We start from the raw sequence: 19,978 nt of genomic DNA on the forward strand, positions 1-19,978 counted from the left end.
CCAGGCGACCCGACATTGGATGTCGGGAGTCCTGGGCCTCAGTTACCCAGTTGTTTTGAGCAAGGCGCTGCAGCTCCTTTATGTCAGATTCACGTAGCATGTAACAACAGAGCTTCCGGGGTCAAAGTGCAAACCCCTCCTACCAGAAAGCAAAAAGAATTGGAGATGCATGTCAGAGAGCAAATGTATAGGAATATGTGTATTCTACAGAGAACCTGATAAAAGTCTTATACCCTTACCCAAAGTCTTCACATTTTTCAATGTGTGTGTCTGTGTGTGTGTGTTCCAGGTCTTGTCGTATCACGCCTCCGCTGCAGAGGAAGAATCGCGGGAACTCCAGGTAACCGCGGTAAATCAACATTTATTAATTTAACCATATACACTCGCATGCCCACTTGCACATCAGTTCCGACCTCACTCATGAATTATTCAACATATCCAGCCGTGAACACACAGACACACAAGGTCAGAGGAGGAAGGAAGGGTTTGTGTAGATGAGAAGCAGTCATGTAACACAACACCACGCTGCTGAATCAGCAAGAAAGCGCCAGTATAGCAACTCTATATGTCTGCTGTCCCACACACACACACTTGTGTGGAAATCATCGGGAATCATGGGACATTTCGGGAAAACATTTTAGTTTAGTTATTTGAATTAAACTTTTTTTTTTTATAAAACAATGTTTCAGAAAACGGTGGAAAATGTATACGAGAAAACTTGATATTTCAGAAAGCATTTTTGCAAGAGTTTCTTTATTGCAGAAAACCAGACTAATAAGGTCTTTGGTCTTTAGAGCCAGCAGCCAGTGATGTAGATAAGTGGTTCTTTTAGATTTGACCTTTGCCTCGCCATGTTTCAGTGAAAGCCTTTAGATCTATTCGTCATCTAATTGTCCCTCAGACATCTCTACAGTCGTCTCCTCCACAGTTCAGATCTCTAAGCAGCTGTGACTCCATTGAGTCTCCGTAGTCTCATTTATCCGTGGGTTTCTTTTGAATAATCTGGCCTCGCAAAAAAAATCATCTTACTCATTTGCATTTAAGCATAACATATGGTGTTTATTTGTTGAACAAAATGTATCCTAACACTCCTCATGTTCTTTGCAAAGCTGCGACCTAACTACTGCCACATTCACACTCTTCCCGATTGCTCAGATCAAAGTCAACATGACATAATTTCGGGTCGTGGGATTCAAGTCAATGTCAATGTTATGTTCCTCTACAAGTCAAAGTCACAGAACCGTTTTGTAAACTGTGACCATTATCCATTGATAGTACCACAAGTTGACTGTATGTGATATTATTCTGATGAGTTACTCTAGCATAGTTGGTTGATATTTTTTGACAGCTTTGCTAAAAATATACATAAATACATTTCCGTTTAAATACAATATTTAGTTGTCAAAGCATATAGATAAAACCATTCCACACTACAGACAACATCATTTAAACTGAATGCACTAAAAGTTATAGCTGAAAATTAACAAATTACATAAACTTTACTTTGCTGACAGAGCTTTTATAGTTATCATATTGCAGGCCTACTTAATTTACTTACATTACCTTCTTTTAGTTTCTTGTAAATAAGCGTAGTACTTCTTTGGAAAGTATTTTAAATTCTTTGGAAAGCAATTTAAAAAAAATTGTTGGAACCTCCATTGTGTTGAATATCATGAAATCATCTGCATAAGTGTGCATTTTATCAGCTGCTTGCTTTGAACTAACATGTGTCGCGTCCATGCAACACAGTCTCGTTTTTCATTTAGTCACATCATGGAAATCAAGTGATTTGCGTACACAAATGTTTTTTTCTGTGTTGCTCAGCTTACAAACGGATGTATTGTTTGTGCCTGCACACGACGTCACACTACAAAACACATGCTAAGTTTGTTAGAGTTAGTAAGTAGTAGTAGTGGATATTTACAACAGATATACAGCTCACGTTTCTGGTCCCGTTGGATCTATTTTTAGTGAATATCTACAATAACATCTCTTTCATATCATGCATGATCATAGATCACATCGGTAACTACATGTGCTGCACACATGATGTGATCAAGCAGTAATTAGAGGGAACCTACTCTCTGGCTTTGTGCACAGATCAAACTAAATATTAAATCTCATATCCCTGCCTTATGATTCTCTTGTAAGGATTAAAGAGATTTTCTGAGCAGCAGCTTTCTAACTATATGCAGCCGTAACAATGGTTGCTGGTGAAGGTCCTCTTCTGTTCTGCTCTCCTCTCCTTGTGGTGAAGCGGCTGAACAACACAACCTGATTAAGTGGCCTCCCTCGGGTTCCACAGACAGGATGTGTCACTCGGTATGTAGGACAGCGGCTTGATTTTTCGCCTACGTTCTCCCCGAGAGACCGTTCCATACAGTATGTGTTACACAGCGTCAGCTACTGTAACCGCAGCAGCAGCTTTGCCCCATAAAACGCAGTGAGAATTCAATTAGAAATCTGGAAAATGATTACCAGTGAAGCCCACTGAATAATGCACACGACACACTTTTACAATCATGCGTGTGCGTCACTCAGTGTGCTCATGTGTGTGTGTGTGTGTGTTTGAAGGTAACCACGGTGCCGTCGGCCCAGTCGCTGCGTCTTCTGGACTTCACTTTCAGTGACTTTGACCTGTCAGACACGGAAACCACGCTGGCCACCATCCGTATGTTCGTCGACCTCAACCTGGTCCAAAACTTCCAGATGAAGTACACGGTAACAACATGCAACGTCTCAATGAAGTATATAATATGAATGTACTGTTACTAAAATAACAATAATAACATTAATAGGAGTGAATAACAAGAATTGTATTTTAAGGGATGTTGGATCCATGTGGATCCTTCTGTTAGAGTCTGACCACATCACAAGTAATGTCACCTCTCCTCATCTTCCTCCTTTTCCTCCCTCCTCCTCTTCCTCATCTCCCTCTCCTCTTCTTCCTTCTCCTCTGGCTCTCTCTTTTCCTGTTGTTCTTAGATCCCTTCCTCCTATTCCTCCATCTCCTTCCTCTCTTCTCCTTCCTCCTTCTCCTCTTCTTCCCCACCTCCTTCCTCTCTTCTACTTCCTCCTTCTCCTCTTCTTCCTCCACCTCCTTCCTCTCTTCTACTTCCTCCTCCTCTTCTTCCTCCATCTCCTTGCTCTCTTCTACTTCCTCCTTCTCCTCTTCTTCCTCCATCTCCTTGCTCTCTTCTACTTCCTCCTCCTCCTCTTCTTCCTCCATCTCCTTGCTCTCTTCTACTTCCTCCTTCTCCTCTTCTTCCTCCACCTCCTTCCTCTCTTCTACTTCCTCCTCCTCTTCTTCCTCCATCTCCTTGCTCTCTTCTACTTCCTCCTTCTCCTCTTCTTCCTCCATCTCCTTCCTCTCTTCTACTTCCTCCTTCTCCTCTTCTTCCCCACCTCCTTCCTCTCTTCTACTTCCTCCTTCTCCTCTTCTTCCTCCACCTCCTTCCTCTCTTCTACTTCCTCCTCCTCTTCTTCCTCCATCTCCTTGCTCTCTTCTACTTCCTCCTTCTCCTCTTCTTCCTCCACCTCCTTCCTCTCTTCTACTTCCTCCTCCTCTTCTTCCTCCATCTCCTTGCTCTCTTCTACTTCCTCCTCCTCCTCTTCTTCCTCCATCTCCTTGCTCTCTTCTACTTCCTCCTTCTCCTCTTCTTCCTCCACCTCCTTCCTCTCTTCTACTTCCTCCTCCTCTTCTTCCTCCACCTCCTTCCTCTCTTCTACTTCCTCCTTCTCCTCTTCTTCCTCCACCTCCTTCCTCTCTTCTACTTCCTCCTCCTCTTCTTCCTCCACCTCCTTCCTCTCTTCTACTTTCTCCTTCTCTTCTTCTTCCTCCACCTCCTCCTTCCTCTCCTTCTACTTCCTGTGATGATGAGTGAATGCATTTACAAGTGAGTTAATATTTGTGTATTTGCCTGCATCCTTAACTCAGAGACCACACAGACACAGAACCACCACACACAAATAACACTTCACCCTCCAAAAAAAAAAAAAAAAAATCCCTCACGTCAGACTCGCCGTTCCCCTCGGCCGGCTCCCCCTCGGCCGGCTCCCCCTCGGCGCCAGCAACGCCGACCCCACGCCGGCAGGGTTTGGCTTGTGTCCTCAGCACGCTCTCCACGTGAAGAGGTCCTTGTGTGTTGGTGGCTGACCTCCGGAGTGCCTGCGGAGAGAGGCCTCATGAAGAGGGCCTTTGATTGGAGGAGATTAGGGCCCTCCAGCAGCGCAGGCTGTCAGTTTGACGTCCACGCCGGGGAGCTGATACACTGACCACCCCGGAGCGTCACAACCTGGGGGGTTAAACCATACAGCATCGCAACATAGTTAATGTTCTGCACTCATTTAAGGGAAAAGGAAGTCATTTTAGCTTAGTTTAGTTTGATTCCACCATTCTTTATGTTACTGATTACAGAAGTAGAGTACACGGGCCCTTAAGACAACGGCTTCATCATCACTAATCTTTAGGCTCGATCCTGTAGAGGAGCATTGAGTTCACATGGAATTTTATGGCCTTAATTATATGAATATGTACATCCAGCCCTGGAAACATGACTTACGGCGGCTGAATCCGTGTTTTTTCTGCTCTTTCTTCTGTAGAATTTATGTCACTGGGTTCTGAGTGTGAAGAAGAACTACAGGAAGAACGTGGCGTATCACAACTGGAGACACGCCTTCAACACGGCCCAGAGCATGTTCACCCTCCTCAAGTCAGGACGCTTACAGGTCGGTGTACGCATCAAAAGGGAATTCCATACAGACAGGCAGGACTTTGTTATTAATATCCTTGCTTTCTGTCAAATAATGCAGCTTGGTCGGTGCTTTTAGTACATTTAATTTATTAATACATTTTTTTTAATCCAAGAATGAATAGTTTGCTGTTTGAAAAACAATTAATTATTTTTGGACAATCAAACCCCATAGCTGTTGTGAATGAAGACGACTGAAGTCTAATATCCATAACGGCTTAATTGCACCATCATTTCTGCTTACACCTCTATTGCCATGCAATAATAACTTCTAACACAGAAAGAAAAATAAAGTCTCTGCAAGTTGTCTCTCACAGCAAAGTAACATTAATTGGAACAAATTGCTCTATTGGAAATCAAAGGCCTCAGGTGTTTTGGAGAACGGACGGTAGTGATATAATGGTCATAACTCTGATTATGGTTGGTTTAAAATTAAAATCATCTCCCACACCTCCACACACGCTGATATGTGGAGAGTTGCAATTTACAAGGCCTTTGATTGCTTTAATTGTCAGCTATTAACCAGCTGCCATTATGTTTTTTTTACTTCATCCACTTCCATCTCCCAACAGAACAACCTGAGCGATCTGGAGGTCTTGGCTCTGATGATCGCGACTCTCAGCCACGACCTGGACCACAGAGGAGTCAACAACTCCTACATACAGAGGTGCAGCCGGAGAGCAGCGTATCTGTGAATGTGTAATGCGTGTGTGTGGGCGAGCGCGCTCTATCCACTCTGTGTGTTTCTTACTTCTTGTTGTGTGTCCAGGAGCGACCACCCACTGGCCCAGCTCTACTGCCACTCCACCATGGAGCACCACCACTTCGACCAGTGCCTCATGATCCTCAACAGCTCTGTAGGTGCACCCTCTCTCTCTCTCTCTCTCTCTCTCTCATATACACAGGAACCTGCCAGTCACCTATATTGCTTTGAATCTGATACCACAAGGATACTTTTTGCAATACTTTGCGTGGATGAAAACCTCATAGTCTAACCTAAAGTAGTCTACTGTACACTACTTCCTGGGTCCATGGTATTTGCATTAATAATAATCTCAATAAATACATTGAAAATTCAAATTGAAATGAAAATGTCCCTGCTTATAAGCTCATTGGAGGCGAACCCAGGGTAGAAACGTCAGTAGAAAATATTAGACCAGATTCACAGCAGGAAGACAGAGGGAACAAAAGCATCACTCGAATCTCTATCCTCATCACAGTTATGCTAAACATGACATGAGTTGACCTTTCACCGCCCGCCGCTGATTCAGCATCAGCTGAGCTCTTGGCAGGCGCTTTCAAGAGGCTCCGTCCCCCTCCTCCCCTGGTGTCCCTACATGACTCCCGGCCAGCCTCACAGAGGACTTCAGCCTCTGCACTGATCTGAGCTACTGAACATAAACAGTAGATCTCAGATCAGCTGTGGTCTTTCGACAGCAACGATTAGGTGTCCACGTTCTCTTGTGTATGTTCCAGATTTCAGTACGATACATATAATAATACAGGGCCAGAACTGCCGATATCGATCGCAATCAATTGCTTTCTACTTCCAGCAGCCTTTGTATGTCATTTAAATGTGCACAATGTCACAACAGCAGTGAGAAACAAAGAGCAGAACTTTGTTTGCACAGACAGTTTGACTATTTTTTTGTATCGACACAACTGTTTTCAATTCTGTTAGCACGTCAGACCTACCAGCTGATTGTTGGAGACAGAAATATCTGAGACAAAGCAATAACCATCTGCATTTTTGTGCATCTTTGTAACTTTTATTCCTGGAAAGCCTGGTTATGAAAGCCTCATAACAATGGAGTTACAGCGTAAACCTTTATATAAGCAACGTTATCAGGGGTGTCACATAAAGCTGTAATCAGGCTGAAAGCTCATCCTCCAACTGGGTCAAATCATTCCAATCTGAGGTTGCCGATGGTTTCCACGTGGGGAAACCACGGTGTGGTCGCGGACGTTCACAGGCCTTAATGTTGTCGCCTGCTTGCTGCAGGATCCCGGATTCCCTCCGTCTTATTCATGATGTCTATTCTGCTGGTTTTCCAGCTGTTAGCCTACTCCAGAACGCTCTGATGGCCCAATAAAGTAGACGAACTAACAGCCCGCTCTGATCTTTATGGCCTCAAAACAAACTCTGAATACACTCCCAACTCTACAGCACCACTTAGCCCCACTGCTGCTGGACACACACACACACACACACACACACACACACACACGTTGCAAAGCGTGCACGTGCAGCCTAAAAAGCATTCATGCACGTACACACTAGTAAAAGCACTTGAAATGGAATAATGTGTCAGCTAACATGCTTGTAAACACTCGAAACATGTGGACTCGATTTGAATGTCAGATTCTTTTGTGTGTGTGTTTACGCGCGCGTTTGCAGTCGATTGTCATGGCAACCCCCTGGTGGTTTATCCCATCACAAACCACCAGTGATAGTATCTACAGTACTTCTCAGAGGGCTGCTATCTCATTCTGCACACACACACTGTCTAACCTTCATGTGTGTGTAAATCATTAAATAAAATGACGATTCTTTCCTTCTGTTTCTCCGTCTCTCCCTCTCTCTCTCTCTAGGGAAACCAGATCCTGAGCGGCCTCTCCCTGGACGAGTACAAGGCCACTCTGAAGATGATCGAGAGGGCTATTCTGGCCACTGACCTGGCCCTGTACATGAAGTATGTACCAAATGTCAAGCCCAGATGGAAATCTGGCTGGAGAGGGGAGAGAGAGATAGAGAGTGAAAGAGAGACACGCAGAAGAAGAAAGTCCATTTGGGCAATAGGGAGGAGGAGGGAGGCTTTATTTTTCTTTTAGTAATTTGACTCCAAAATAAAAGCAAAGGTCTCACCAGCCCAGAATAAATTTAATCTTTATTACAGAAATTCTACAGAAATGTTGTAAAACTTACTGTATCTGTTGAAAGCGATCTTGAATCATAAATTGTCCCTTTATAGAGATCCCGCCCCTTCCAGTGTCCCCGATGGTACCTTATCTCAGAAAGAAATATGAGGGGAGTCAACGGCGAGAGACAATTTATTTTTATCCCATTTAAATGACATATAACACTGTTTTGTTGAACAGTAATTTTGCACGTCGGTTGGATTACATGCAACATCCAGAGTTATGTTTTGATAGACTTGATGAAACACTTTTTCTTCTTCCCTCCTCTCATTTGAATCAATGTTTCCTTCTTTCACCCCCTCGTTTTTCTCCACTTTTCTACATTTATCCACCTCTGTGATTACAGCTCTTATCTAATCCCTCTTCCAGTCTAGACAGTGGGTGGTAGAGGAGCTGATTGGAGCGTGTACTGGTTGTGGATAATTATCTGCTGTGAACATTGTACATTCGTGTGTGTTGTCAGGAGGCGTGGGGAGTTCTTCGAGCTCACCAAGAACAGCCAGTTTGTTTGGGAGGATGAACATCACAGGGACCTGCTGAGGTGAGTGACTCTCTGACAGCCAGGCCGGGGAAAAAAAACGCCTGCCCTCCATAAGCACTCTTTCCTTTAATTTTCATGCTAAGCAACATGAAAAAATTGACAATTCATGTCCTTGTACACAAAACCAATAGATTGTATTCCTGCACGACCTGAGCTGTTAAATTAGTCAATTGTCACCTCAATATATGTACATTTTTCTCTCTTTGGCCTCTCCTGGCCTCCGTAGTTCACTTCATGCTATTAGGAGCAAATCTCTGCCTAAGGTGTGATTTATCTGTGAAGATCCATGTGTGTCAATGCATCTCCCCCTCCAGGTCAATGCTGATGACTGCATGTGACATCTCAGCCATCACCAAGCCCTGGCCAGTGCAAAAAAGGGTAAAACATCCCACATGTCTTTCTTGTTGGTATACAATTTCGTTTGTCTTCCATTATTTCTGGTTTCTGTAGGACAACTTCTTCTTCGTACAGTGGTATTCATCCTTACAGATGATCAGTGGTTTGATTATGAAGTATTATTTTGTCACACTGGTCTGTCGTGTTTAGCCGGCGCTTGTTGTTACAACAGAGGCACAGTACGTTCTGCTCCCTGTCAATCACTCGACACAAACAGAAGTCAGTATCACGGTCGGTGCCAAAAAACCCAATCAAAACACTGAACCTAAAATAAACTACTTCTTTTGGCCGCGTAGCAACGGAACAAGCTGAGAGAGCTCGGGAGCAGCAACGTTGCTCGTCGGCAATGAAATTGCAGGAGTGAGTGAAAATAGCGAAAAATAATTGAGATTTTTGGTAATTGCTGATCTGAACCATGCTGGCTGATTTTTATGCACTTCAGGCTGCACCCTAATCAGCGATGCCACAGCAGATGTTCTGCCTTTGGAAGCTAATGAGCCTGAAGGGCCCGTAGCGCAACATGCCTAAAGGTTTGTGCCCCAAAGAGCAGCGCGGCACTCTGGGACACGCTCACGTGTGTTTGTGTGTGTTGACAAGTGACTGCTCATTAATAAAGACAGCTGTGCCCCTGTCCTCGGATGACACCGCTTAAAAAGTAAACATGCAAATGTGTTCTCGCATTGCACACGTGCACATTACTTCCTCTTTAGTAGAACATGGAGCTGGAGTTCCATTTTAGTTTTTGGATGTAAATTTTACTTACGAGGCGCTACACAAGCGGCGAAGGGCAGAACGTTTGATTGCGTATTTGATCATCTTACATAAATCTAATTTAGGAACACAAAAGTAACATATTTTTTAGAGTCCTGCCATGGCTTTAGATTATTCCAGCTGTGTACCACTCGGGTGTTTCCTTGCACAAGCGTCCTCTCTCCTCGCTCCTCGTCTCCTGGAGCTGCATTTAAAGGACTGGGAGATCCTCCGTAATGGCTGTAACAATTTCTAAGTCACGCGAGGGGAGAAGACGTGAGGAAGCATAAGTTAGCATCTTGAAAATGACCTCCTGAATTTGTGACCCCTGTTCGAAAGAAACCCAGAGGTTTGCCAAACTGTTTTAAACGTCCATTAAAGCTTACAAATTAACTTTCTGCCACCCGACTTGCAGAGTATACCAGTCTAAAACTTGACTTGGTGCCCTTAAATAACCAGTGATGTGCTTGACCCCAAAGTGCTTATGAACATATGGCTTCGGTGTGCAATAACCTCCAAAATCAACAGTTTGAAGTGCTTGCCTGAATCCAGTATTATAGTTTTTTCCCTGCTGTTGTTGGATGTCTGTTGAAGCGGCCCCTGACCACTGAAGTTATTTTGACATGGAGCTAACTTGCTCCGCTATGCGTTAAGTAAATAAAGACAAAGTTAATTAGCCTCGCCTCGTGTTTAGTGTTGGTTTCAGCCATAATAAGCTGCTATAATAACCTGCAGCTCCATACTGAGCGTATATCACAGACCCATCAGTGAGCTGCAGATGGCTCCAACACACACTTACACTCACAGAGTGCTGCTGATTGGAAGCTCGGGCTGCAGTCAGATCTCATTTACCTCTCTGGAAACAGACGGAGGCTATTCACTTAGAGTGACTGCCACTCTTTTGGCAGACCTCTCTCTCCGGCGCTGTTTTGTTCCTGACTAAATGCTGTGCTGTTTTCGCTCACTTTTTCTTTCTGTGTTGGAGTTTCTTGCATGATTTTGGGCTTTTTATTCAAGTCAGCACACATCCTTGCCTTCTTGGTAATCCATCCATCTATCTAACCTCCTGGGGGACCCTGGGGCGATCACAGGCTAGATGAGATATGTTATCTCTCCAGTATATTCTGGGTCTACCCTGGAGCCTCTTCCCAGTTGGATGTGCCTCTAAAGGGAGACATCCGGGAGGCATCCTGATCAGGTGCCTGAACCACCTCAGTTGGCAGCAGCGGCTCCGAGTTCTCAACTCCATTACTGACCCAAAGCTCATGAACATAAGTGGGGGTAGGAATGTAGATGGACTGGTAAATCGTGAACAAGACCCTGAGATACTTGAGCTCCCATGCTTTGGGCAGTAACTCAGCTTGTCCAAGTCAAACTGAAGATTTGAGGGTGATATTAAATTGAGTTTGAAAGTGGAATCAGTTTCTTCTGTCCTTGGTCTCACATGAACATACTGTAGAAAGAAAACCACTTAAAGTGTTGTTTTTGTTGTAAACACCTTGCTCTATCTGTCATGTTCTTTGTTTTTCATCAGTGGAATGTCCATTGAATTTTCTAATCAACATGTTTCTTTTATTTTAAAGATTATATTTAAAACTCACCAGTGTTCTCTCTCCGATGCAGATTGCGGAGCTGGTAGCCACTGAGTTCTTCGAACAGGGGGATAAGGAGAGACAAGAGCTAAACATCGAGCCCAGTGTAAGTGCAGTGTGTCATTTTAGGGTTATTTTGTGTGATGAACATCCCTCTGTTCTGTGGTGTGCCTCAGGGATTTGTTTTGGGGTTCGTTTTTTTGGGGGGGCCAGTTTGTTGTCATCAAAAGACATCTCTTTTAAGCTCTATGCTGATGATATTCAACTGTATAGTTTTGTGTTCCCCGATGCCTCTAAGAAACACATTCCCTTCGAGGATAATAATGATTACCATAACCATATCCATATAGAAAAACTAAGCAGTTAGACCAGCCATGTATAGCTGGTTGAGGTCAGGCATTTACTTCCAGTGGTTAGGGTCACGATAGCCCTATGGTCTGGACCTCAAAGATTCAAGTTATCGGTACCTTGCATGAACATGGACGCCTGGCCAAACCTAGCACTTGAATGCTAGGAAGGGTGGGTCTTCATAGGATTCATAATAACACGCCCTTGTGTGGTCTCCTCAGAAAGCAATACATCAGCAATAAATAATTCAAAAGTCTTCTGCCAGACTGTCTACTACGATCAGTAGACAGTTAGATTGGTTGGAGCTAAATTTGCTAATTGTTTCTATAATTTTTGTTTTTGTTTTTAAAGACAGGCTAATTATATTAATAATTTATGGAATAATGGAATCTGCTGGAGCCACTGTACCAGTTGGGGGTTACAGCCCCGAGTGCTCAGATTAACATATATCTAAATCAATCATATATATGTAACCGGGTGGTATATTTGTGATTGCACTAACATTGGTCTCTTCTTTGAGCTGAAAGAATTAGTCGTTTTATTGATTCATTGATTGAATAAAACTAATTTGATTTCTTTCTTAATATTGATTCATTTTTATGGTCATATTTCAAGCAGTTCCTAGATTTGTGTTTGTCAAACATGATACCAAATAACACATTTTTCGGTCTTGGCCTTTTGACAAAACAAGAAATTTGTCATTATCTGATGTGACATTTCAGGGACAAAATGATTTGTTGAGAAAAGAATGAGCTCATCTCCAATCAGTTTTGAAGCCATGAATTTGATGTCTGAGATGTCGGAATGTCCTTATCGTTGAACATGAAAAGGCTGCTGTCAGTAGCTGTGGCTCCTTGAACCAAAGGAACTTCATATACTGTCAAAGAAACGGACGAAAAAAGGAAAATGTTGTTTGTTTGTCCCTTTCACTTTAGGACCTGATGAATCGTGAGAAAAGAGATAAGATTCCCAGCATGCAGGTGTCCTTCATTGATGCCATCTGCACTCAGTTATACGAGGTAAATCATCCAATTTAACTTGCATTTTGACTGTTTTCACCAAATGAATAGCTGGAAAGGGCATTTTCCCTTGTTAAATAAAATGTTGTCTTCCCCGTCACAGACCCTGTCTGGCATGTCGGAGTCTTGCACCCCGTTGTTGGAGGGATGCCAGAAAAACCGTCAGCGTTGGAAGTGTTTGGCTGAGGAGTGTGAGAAGGAGCTGGTTAATGGCCTGGTGTGATCCGAACACCAGTTTTGTTTTCCACCAGCACAAATTTCCAGGGTTCGTCCTGTCAAACGTGGTCTCTCAAATTGTCGTGAAATTAGCATGATATCTAAAAGGACAAATATGATGCAGTGTGCAGAACTTTCCCTACCAAATATCACCAAGTTAATTACTCGGATCTGGGAATACGGCAGCATCACTAAACAAGGCTAATAGGTATGCTAGCAGTTAGCTTTACTTGGAGTCAGCAGTGCTTTGAGATTCACAAGGACAATGCTAGCATGCTGAGGTTCAGGGGTATTGTCGAGGTCGTATAAATAGGAGTAGAATGGACATTGAATCGTTTTCAGTGGTTATTTGACTCGTACAAAAGAAAATGATCATTCTTGGTAATTATTATGGTGACAACACAATTCGATGGGGGCCAGAAAGTTTTGTCCCAGCTCATTAGGAAAAGAGCGAACGCAACTCTGGAGACGGGTCTGGCTAGTTAGCTTGTTAGCTAGTTCATTAGCTAGCTTGTCTGTCTCTGGAGCAGCGGGGAGTGAGGCGGTGGGATTGTTAGACCCAGCTTGGCTTATTTTCTGTAGCCAGTGTAGTTAAAGAATTAAGTTAAAGAATAAGCAAGCTAGCTAACTAGCCAGCCGCTTGATAGCTAGTTATCTAGGCCGTACATGGCACGGAAATGGTGCAGTTAGCTAGCTATCATAGTTAGCTATGATTCGGTGTAATGAGGGATTATTATAAACATTTCTCTTTGCAGTGCAATTGCTTTTAGTTTCATTCCAAATAAAGTGATTTGGATAATCTGGCTAAACTGTTGGCTTGTTTACAACCTGATTGTTCAACCCTTCTGATCATCTTAATCAGACTTTGTTGTAGATTATCGCCGCGTTCCCAGATCGCAGCAGTACATATCAGATAAATAACAGAAAATAAGACGCAGCTTCTCATATCCCCTTCATATAAAACCTTAAACAAACGTCATCGTAACTTAACTGTTAGCTCCCGTGGCTAACGGGTGAGAATGAGGCTCCAATGTCGTCTTTGTTCCAGAGGTCATGCTCATTTCGCCGACATTTGAGAGACTTGTCTTCCTATCACCACCATTTTTTCACTCACCAGAGGAAATAACCGAGTCAGCACTAAGCTATATTTATTACAATAGCCATTTTTTATTTTTGCACAGAGTGACTTTCATCTTGAAGTCTCACCTACGTTATCTCTCACAGGTAGTGACATTTAGGGGAACACTGAAGAGTGAGACAGGGATCTGTGGGGGTCAGCACCAGTACAGTGGGATACAGATGTTGTACTTACTATATACTTTACATAGTGTCACAATCATCTGATAAGCTTGTTAAACATCTTTGTTCACAGAACACACAGTACAAGGGTTTGAGTCTTTTTGTAACATTTTTCTTTTTTCACTCATTGTCTTAACTATTGTATATTTATTTTTGTTTTATATATTTATTAGAGTTTCTATATTGTAAGGTCATCCTTTTTGCCAAGAGCACACAATTCTTTATATAGAAAATGTAGTTTTCATACATACAAAAATATAATCCTATGTCTGCTTTTTTGAAGGACTTTTCTTAGGAATAATTCTTTCATGTGACATTTGGAAATGTAATGTTTTGTGTTATTGGAAACTTCAAATTTTATTTAATTTTTTTTTTCAAAATGTAAAAGAGCCAAAGACTAGGCCTACAATTTCATAGGGAAATGGGTCCACTTTTTTCCACTGCCTTGTGATAAAATAGGACCAATTGACAATTTAAATAAAATAAAAACATTTGTATTTGTCTGCATCTCTCTGTACCCGTTAATGCTTTCCCACTATAAGAATCTGTTTGTTTTACTTTCATAATAAATTGAATAATGGAGTAATGGTTGTGTTACATTGTGGGCAGCCTGATCAGACAGTGTTATGATTTATTACTTTGACATCTCTTGCTTTTCGGCCAACAATAAGCATGACCGAACTTTGGTGAAAACCAGTGTCTGCTTTTACAGTCAAGCCTGATTGTGGCTGGAAACCTAGTCAGAAGTTCTCTCCATTTAAAATAATGTGGAATATATAAGGGCATTATGCTGCCTCATCAATCTACACCTAATCTACCATAAAGACAAAGTGATAAAATTAGAATATCTTGCTAAATTGTATATAAAAAAGACAAATAAATATCACTGTGCATATTGACATTTCAGCTCAGGTGCCTCTAATTTCTCTTGATCATCTTTGAGAAGCTGATTGAAGTCCACCTGTGGTCACTTGATCTTTTTACAGCCGAAGTCATCAAAACATGCCTGGACATGTTGGCAACGGAAGTGGCTTTTACCCCCATCAACCAGACCAATTAGATAGGTTAGTTAAATATTAAAATATTCATTAACAAAAACAAAACAAAAAGGCATCAAAATGTCTGGTCGTCAGATTTGATATTCCAACGGCGACTCAAGTGACTTTCAACTGAGAGTAAGTTGTATAAATATTTGGCGTAGATAATAAACACAGATGTATTTAAAATAGATTGAGGGCTTTTATGAGGACACAGTGCTCTGTTGGTGTTTTCAGCAGCTGCCATGTCACTACAAACAGCACACGTGTGACAACCCCTCCAATCCAGCAGGGGGCAGTGTTCCTGTTCTCTTGCAGGACATTAAAGCTGATGAGCCACACCTGAGCCTGATGAGGCTCCAGGTATAAAAGCTCACCACAGGAACATGGACTGGTTCAGACATTCACACACATGCACACATCACTGATCCTTCACATATGTTTGGTTGTTTTTGGTTCTTTTGATCCGTAAATGTGTATTTATTACTTTTAACTCGTCTGGTCTCCCGTTTTTGGGCTGTAACAAACGGGGGCTCGTCCTAACCTGATTCAGCTGCCTTGGCTTGGTGTAGTGCTGTTGGTTCTGACCGTTGTGGGCAGCTGCACCTCGTTTTGGTGATTGACTTGTGCATTCTGGTTGTTGGGACACTTGGACAGCGAGTGCAGTAAGAGGCTGTTTGTAGTTGACGCTGCAGCTGTAATGCTGATTGACAGAGTGGTTTCCCCTTGTGGTTTCTGGAAAGTCTAACTGTTTAAGTTGCGTTAACCATCTTTTGGTGGTTAATGTTGTTACACAGCTTGACAACCTGTCTGTCTCTATGAGGTCTCACAGATCAACAACAATTCACACAAGTTAAGTGTAAACTGAGAGGTGGATGAACTACCCAGAGAGGTGAGAGCCGGCATTGTGTCGAGGCAGAGATGTGGAAAACATTTCTGCTGCTTGGAGGATGGAAAAACGACCAGGACTATTAACAAGAGCGTAGTCAGGATGGAGATTGGTACAAACTTTTGGAAGAACAACCACTGCTGAAACATGACCCTGATTAATGCTTTATGGCAGAGTGGCCAAACGGAAGCCTCTCCTCAGTTTGCAAACAAACACCAGAAAGGGCTGAATGATGCAACGCGATGTGAGAAACGAACCTGTGATGGTATCTCATATTAGTTCGGAGACCGAATGAAACTGTGGTCTGTGGTATAAACATGGTTGCTGCCGTATTTATGTCTAGATGACATGAGTGTTGATGGAGCAGCTACAATGTTGGCATGTCAATCACTTCAGAAAACAAGCGTTTTAAATGTTGGTTCCTTGTCTTTATTTTGTGTTCATACAGATGTAGTCAACCAGCCGATGTGTCTTGCTATTCCCAGTAAATACAGCTAAAGTTCACTGAGCACCTCTGGGTGATGAATGGTGGTTTCAGCCATAATGAATGAAATGTCCCCCCCTGATCTAGCCTGATTGCCACGCATAAACACTAACTATCCTGCAGTTAAACATGAGTAATGCAAGGTGAAAATTACCTTTACAGACCTTGTCAGCCAGAGCCTGGACCTGAACTCAATTAAACATCTCTGAAGAGACCCGGAGAAGGCCGTCCACTGACATCCACCGATGACCCTCATCTGACCGTACAGAGCTTGAGAGGCTCCACAGAAAATCCACAAAACCAGTTGTGCAAAATTTGTCACATCATACAGAAGCTTTGATCCATTTTCAACATTCGAGGAACATTAAAGATTTGTCCATACGTGACTTAGATGATCAGCAAAAAAAGGAGGTGAATCAGAATGCTAAGTGTAACTAGCACATTTTAGCAAAAGAATATTGGATTTTGATATAAAAATACCAAGTTTTTTTTTTAATGTTAAATAGGTGCACTCTCAGCTGGGATGTGATTTAAAAGATTAAACGTTTTTCATTTCAGCTCAAATTTAAAGAGCAACAAACATGCTCGTCCAAACTAAAGCACTTTTGTACGGCCACATGCTGACTGATTTTGTTTCCATGGTTGCTTCGCACCCTGAAAGTCTCCGGTCTGTAAAACATGTGTATCGTTGTGCTTCAGTGTAATGTACTATACATAATGTAATATACACTATAAACCTACAGAATCAACTGGACACAACCGACATGCTGCAATGCCACCTTCTGGTCAAAAGCAGTAAAGCCACAAAAAGAAACCTTAGTGAAAGACATTTATTATGACATGTTATAAAAGTTTGACATATAAACCACTAGTTTCTAAAACAGAGGTTGAGAACCTGGTAGAAAGGGGACGAAAGAAAAGAGACAGTAGTTCCTAATAGAGAAATCACTGCTTATGAGAAATATTTACATCAGTGTCGACAGAGCGAGTCGCTGTCACGTCCTTCCTAAAAAAACAAGTGAGGTAGGACAGGGCACTGGTTGGTGCTATGTACAGCTCATAGGGTGGAGGAGGGGGGGACGTGGTTCAGAGGTCTAGGCTGAGTCGGTCCTCTTGTACGCCACCATGCTGTTCACCTTGTGGATGGAGGTCGTGAAGGAGCGTAAACGCACCTCCTCTGATTGGTCGATGATCTGAGGCCCAGACTCTTCCCACTTATCAGGAACCATCAGGTCTTTGTCGGTGTAGACGAGGAGGTCAAAGGCACCTGGAGAGGAGCGAGCAAAGGTCAGAGGATTAATCAACAGCCGATAAGCTAGAAGTTACACTGAGACAAGCAAGTCAACTGTGGATCAACGGGATCTTTATTAGGGGCAAATATTCAGTCAAAACATGTGATTGGGAGAATGGCATATGATGTCTGATCAATTTTAAAGAAAACACTTGTTTGATGCAGATGTTTTCAGATCAATATGAAAGATATTAGAACGTGTTAAACTTAAAAGCTTCATTTCAAGCCCTGACAAAGATTAGTTTGTTGGTAGAAAGAGGTCTAGTTACTCACATGGCGTCTCCAGCAGCGGCAGGAAAGTCACTGTGGCTGTTATCTGCCTGATGACGGAGCGGATCTCATCCTGGATGGTCTTAATGGACTTCTCTCTGGGAGCACTGGATGACACATGAGAAGTGAGTTAACATTCCGGATTGAAATGAAAATAGCTCATCCAGTACAAGCGTGTGTTATGATCAGCTGCCTTCATCCCAAAGTCAGCTGAGTGTTGATGTCCTGCGGCCATCCTTTGCTTTATCGGCATAAATCAAACAGGCTTTGTTACAAACGCTGGTTTGAACTTTTCATTTAGAATACACCAGACTAAAGCAAATACGGGGATTTGGCAACAAGTCAGCCACTGTTTTTAGATACTAAAACTTTTTAGGTACTAATACTGTTCGTAGATACATTGGGTCTTATACTGACATGAGTCATGACTGCCACCTGCTGGAAAAAGACAACACAGAAATTTTGCCAATCAATTTGACAAATTAATTAATAAAAAAAATCTTTATTTCATCAATCACCTAAAGTCAAGGATGAAGCTGTAGAGGGAACTTTTCCAGGATATTTAAAGTATTTGTGAAAACTGTGTCACTGTGGGTTCTTAAGGGCTAAACTCAAATATAAAGTGTCTGAAATACAGATTGTAAAGTATTAGTTATTAGTAACTCAGACTCTTCAAGTTGAAACTGACCTGCTCTCCTTGGCCGATTTGTCACACTCGATGTCAAACTGCCATCTCTCCAGCACCTCGTTGGTCTCCAGACACGTGATCACCAACACAAACTTCTGCACCGTGCACTCAAACAGCCACTCTGCAACACAGAAACCGTGGAATATTCATGCATTTATTTCAACGACTCAGAGACTGATCAGAGTTTCCGGTTCTATTAAATACATTTTCATTAACAAGTAATGTGACATAAGACTTAATGAATCCATTAAATGCAAAAACATACAATACAATAATATTACGGTTGTGTTTGAGCTCACGCTGGATTGTACCCTGAAGCTATAAATAAAATCCAGTGCATAACTTGAATACAAAATATTCTTGTATTTATATTAAATAATTAGTAGCTGTAGTGCTTGGATAATGACAAGTCAGTCATCGGATTTGAAATAAAATTGCAAAAATTAGTTAATCAGTTTAGCAACAGAAAATCAACTGAAAACTATTTTGATAATAGTTTAATTTAGTGAAGAATTTGTTGGTTTCCTCATCTTAAATGATAATAAACTGAATAGACTTAGGTTTTGGATTGCCAATCAGACAAAACAACCTATATGAAGTAATAAGTACTAAAAATATTATTTTTTGACACTATGGACTAAATGACTAATGGAGAGGCTGTGGAAATCCCAAATGTGAGTCATTTAAGCCTTAACACCTTCAATGTTAAGGCATAAAGAAGCAATGATTGGAGGTTACCTTTGAGTTGAGACACCACGTTGGTCAGGTAGTTCTTCAGTTTGGGGTCAGTGGTGAGTTGGAGGCTCATGTCGTAGTGGGTGACCCTGGTGAACGTCTCTGGAGGGTAAATGCCCCGCTGGTACAGGATGCTGTTGATGCCAAACGCTGCGGAGCAGGGAGCGAATCAAATAGCTCAGATGATGAAAACGTTCATAAGTAGACTTTATAGAAACACCGCCACGCGAACACAACTCAATAACACCATATAACTGACGTCTTCCTACTGTAACGTCCTTATTTAACGTGTACTTTAGTCGGAGTGCGGCCTTTCAACCTAACGCCCCCCTCATGTCTTCTCTGTAACGCTAACGTTGCGACCTTTTCACGAATGATGAAGTCCGGTGGGCGGAACACTTCACTGAGAGCTGTGTAATCACTCTAACCTCAAATATAAAACAAATAACCAAGCGTAAGCTCGGATATTTGAATGGAGCTCCGATTGCCACGAGTAGTCTTTAAACACAGGCCTAGTAACTCAATGCTAGCATGTTAGCTCCGCATGTCGACAGCCCCCTCAAATCGAGCTAAAACAGTACCTTAAATATGAATACTTACAGAAGAACTCGGCCACTAGCTCGGCACTCCCCTTGAGGGTGATGCCTTTCAAGGTGCTGGTCATTTTCTTACACGTTTGGTTAAATTCCTAACAGTAGACCTTTGTTGTTTTTCTCTCTGTCCAGGCTTCAACTACCCGCCGTTCAGTTTGAA

The 19,978-nt window shown here is 42.3% G+C and overlaps 2 protein-coding genes across 3 annotated transcripts in view; one reads left to right on the forward strand and one right to left on the reverse strand.

Annotated features, from left to right (window-relative positions):
- pde5ab (phosphodiesterase 5A, cGMP-specific, b) overlaps positions 1–14,318 on the forward strand; it is a 43,860-nt gene extending 29,542 nt beyond the window's left edge. Inside the window, exons 12-22 of one of the 2 annotated variants that reach the window (XM_084002641.1) lie at positions 290–340; positions 2,575–2,721; positions 4,603–4,728; positions 5,324–5,418; positions 5,521–5,608; positions 7,344–7,444; positions 8,134–8,211; positions 8,526–8,589; positions 10,981–11,055; positions 12,233–12,316; positions 12,420–14,318. In XM_084002641.1, coding sequence (XP_083858767.1) covers positions 290–340; positions 2,575–2,721; positions 4,603–4,728; positions 5,324–5,418; positions 5,521–5,608; positions 7,344–7,444; positions 8,134–8,211; positions 8,526–8,589; positions 10,981–11,055; positions 12,233–12,316; positions 12,420–12,539 — 1,029 coding nt within the window. In that variant the 3' untranslated portion in view covers positions 12,540–14,318. Of the gene's footprint in view, positions 1–289; positions 350–2,574; positions 2,722–4,602; positions 4,729–5,323; positions 5,419–5,520; positions 5,609–7,343; positions 7,445–8,133; positions 8,212–8,525; positions 8,590–10,980; positions 11,056–12,232; positions 12,317–12,419 lie in introns of both variants that reach the window. The other variant, XM_084002640.1, reaches the window with a different exon arrangement.
- Positions 14,319–16,786: 2,468 nt separating this feature from the next.
- On the reverse strand, positions 16,787–19,978 carry mad2l1 (MAD2 mitotic arrest deficient-like 1 (yeast)). The gene is made up of 5 exons (XM_084002657.1): positions 19,826–19,978; positions 19,229–19,375; positions 18,491–18,611; positions 17,806–17,909; positions 16,787–17,508 (listed from the first exon to the last, which is right to left on the reverse strand). The coding sequence occupies exons 1-5, from the start codon at positions 19,887–19,889 to the stop codon at positions 17,336–17,338; spliced, it is 609 nt and encodes a 202-aa protein (XP_083858783.1). The 5' UTR covers positions 19,890–19,978; the 3' UTR covers positions 16,787–17,335.

The sequence above is a fragment of the Eutrigla gurnardus genome, assembly GCF_963514095.1.
Source record: "Eutrigla gurnardus genome assembly, chromosome: 23".
Classification (NCBI taxonomy): Eukaryota; Metazoa; Chordata; class Actinopteri; order Perciformes; family Triglidae; genus Eutrigla; species Eutrigla gurnardus.

Bases quoted from the DNA above. Each gene is read 5' to 3' on its own strand.
- mad2l1 (XM_084002657.1), bottom strand. From the start codon at position 19,889: ATGACCAGCACCTTGAAAGGCATCACCCTCAAGGGGAGTGCCGAGCTA. The intron at 18,612-19,228 runs GTAACCTCCAAT...TCTGTGTTGCAG, and splicing joins CGTGGTGTCTCAACTCAAAG to AGTGGCTGTTTGAGTGCACG. The intron at 17,910-18,490 runs GTCAGTTTCAAC...TGTGTCATCCAG, and splicing joins AAATCGGCCAAGGAGAGCAG to TGCTCCCAGAGAGAAGTCCA.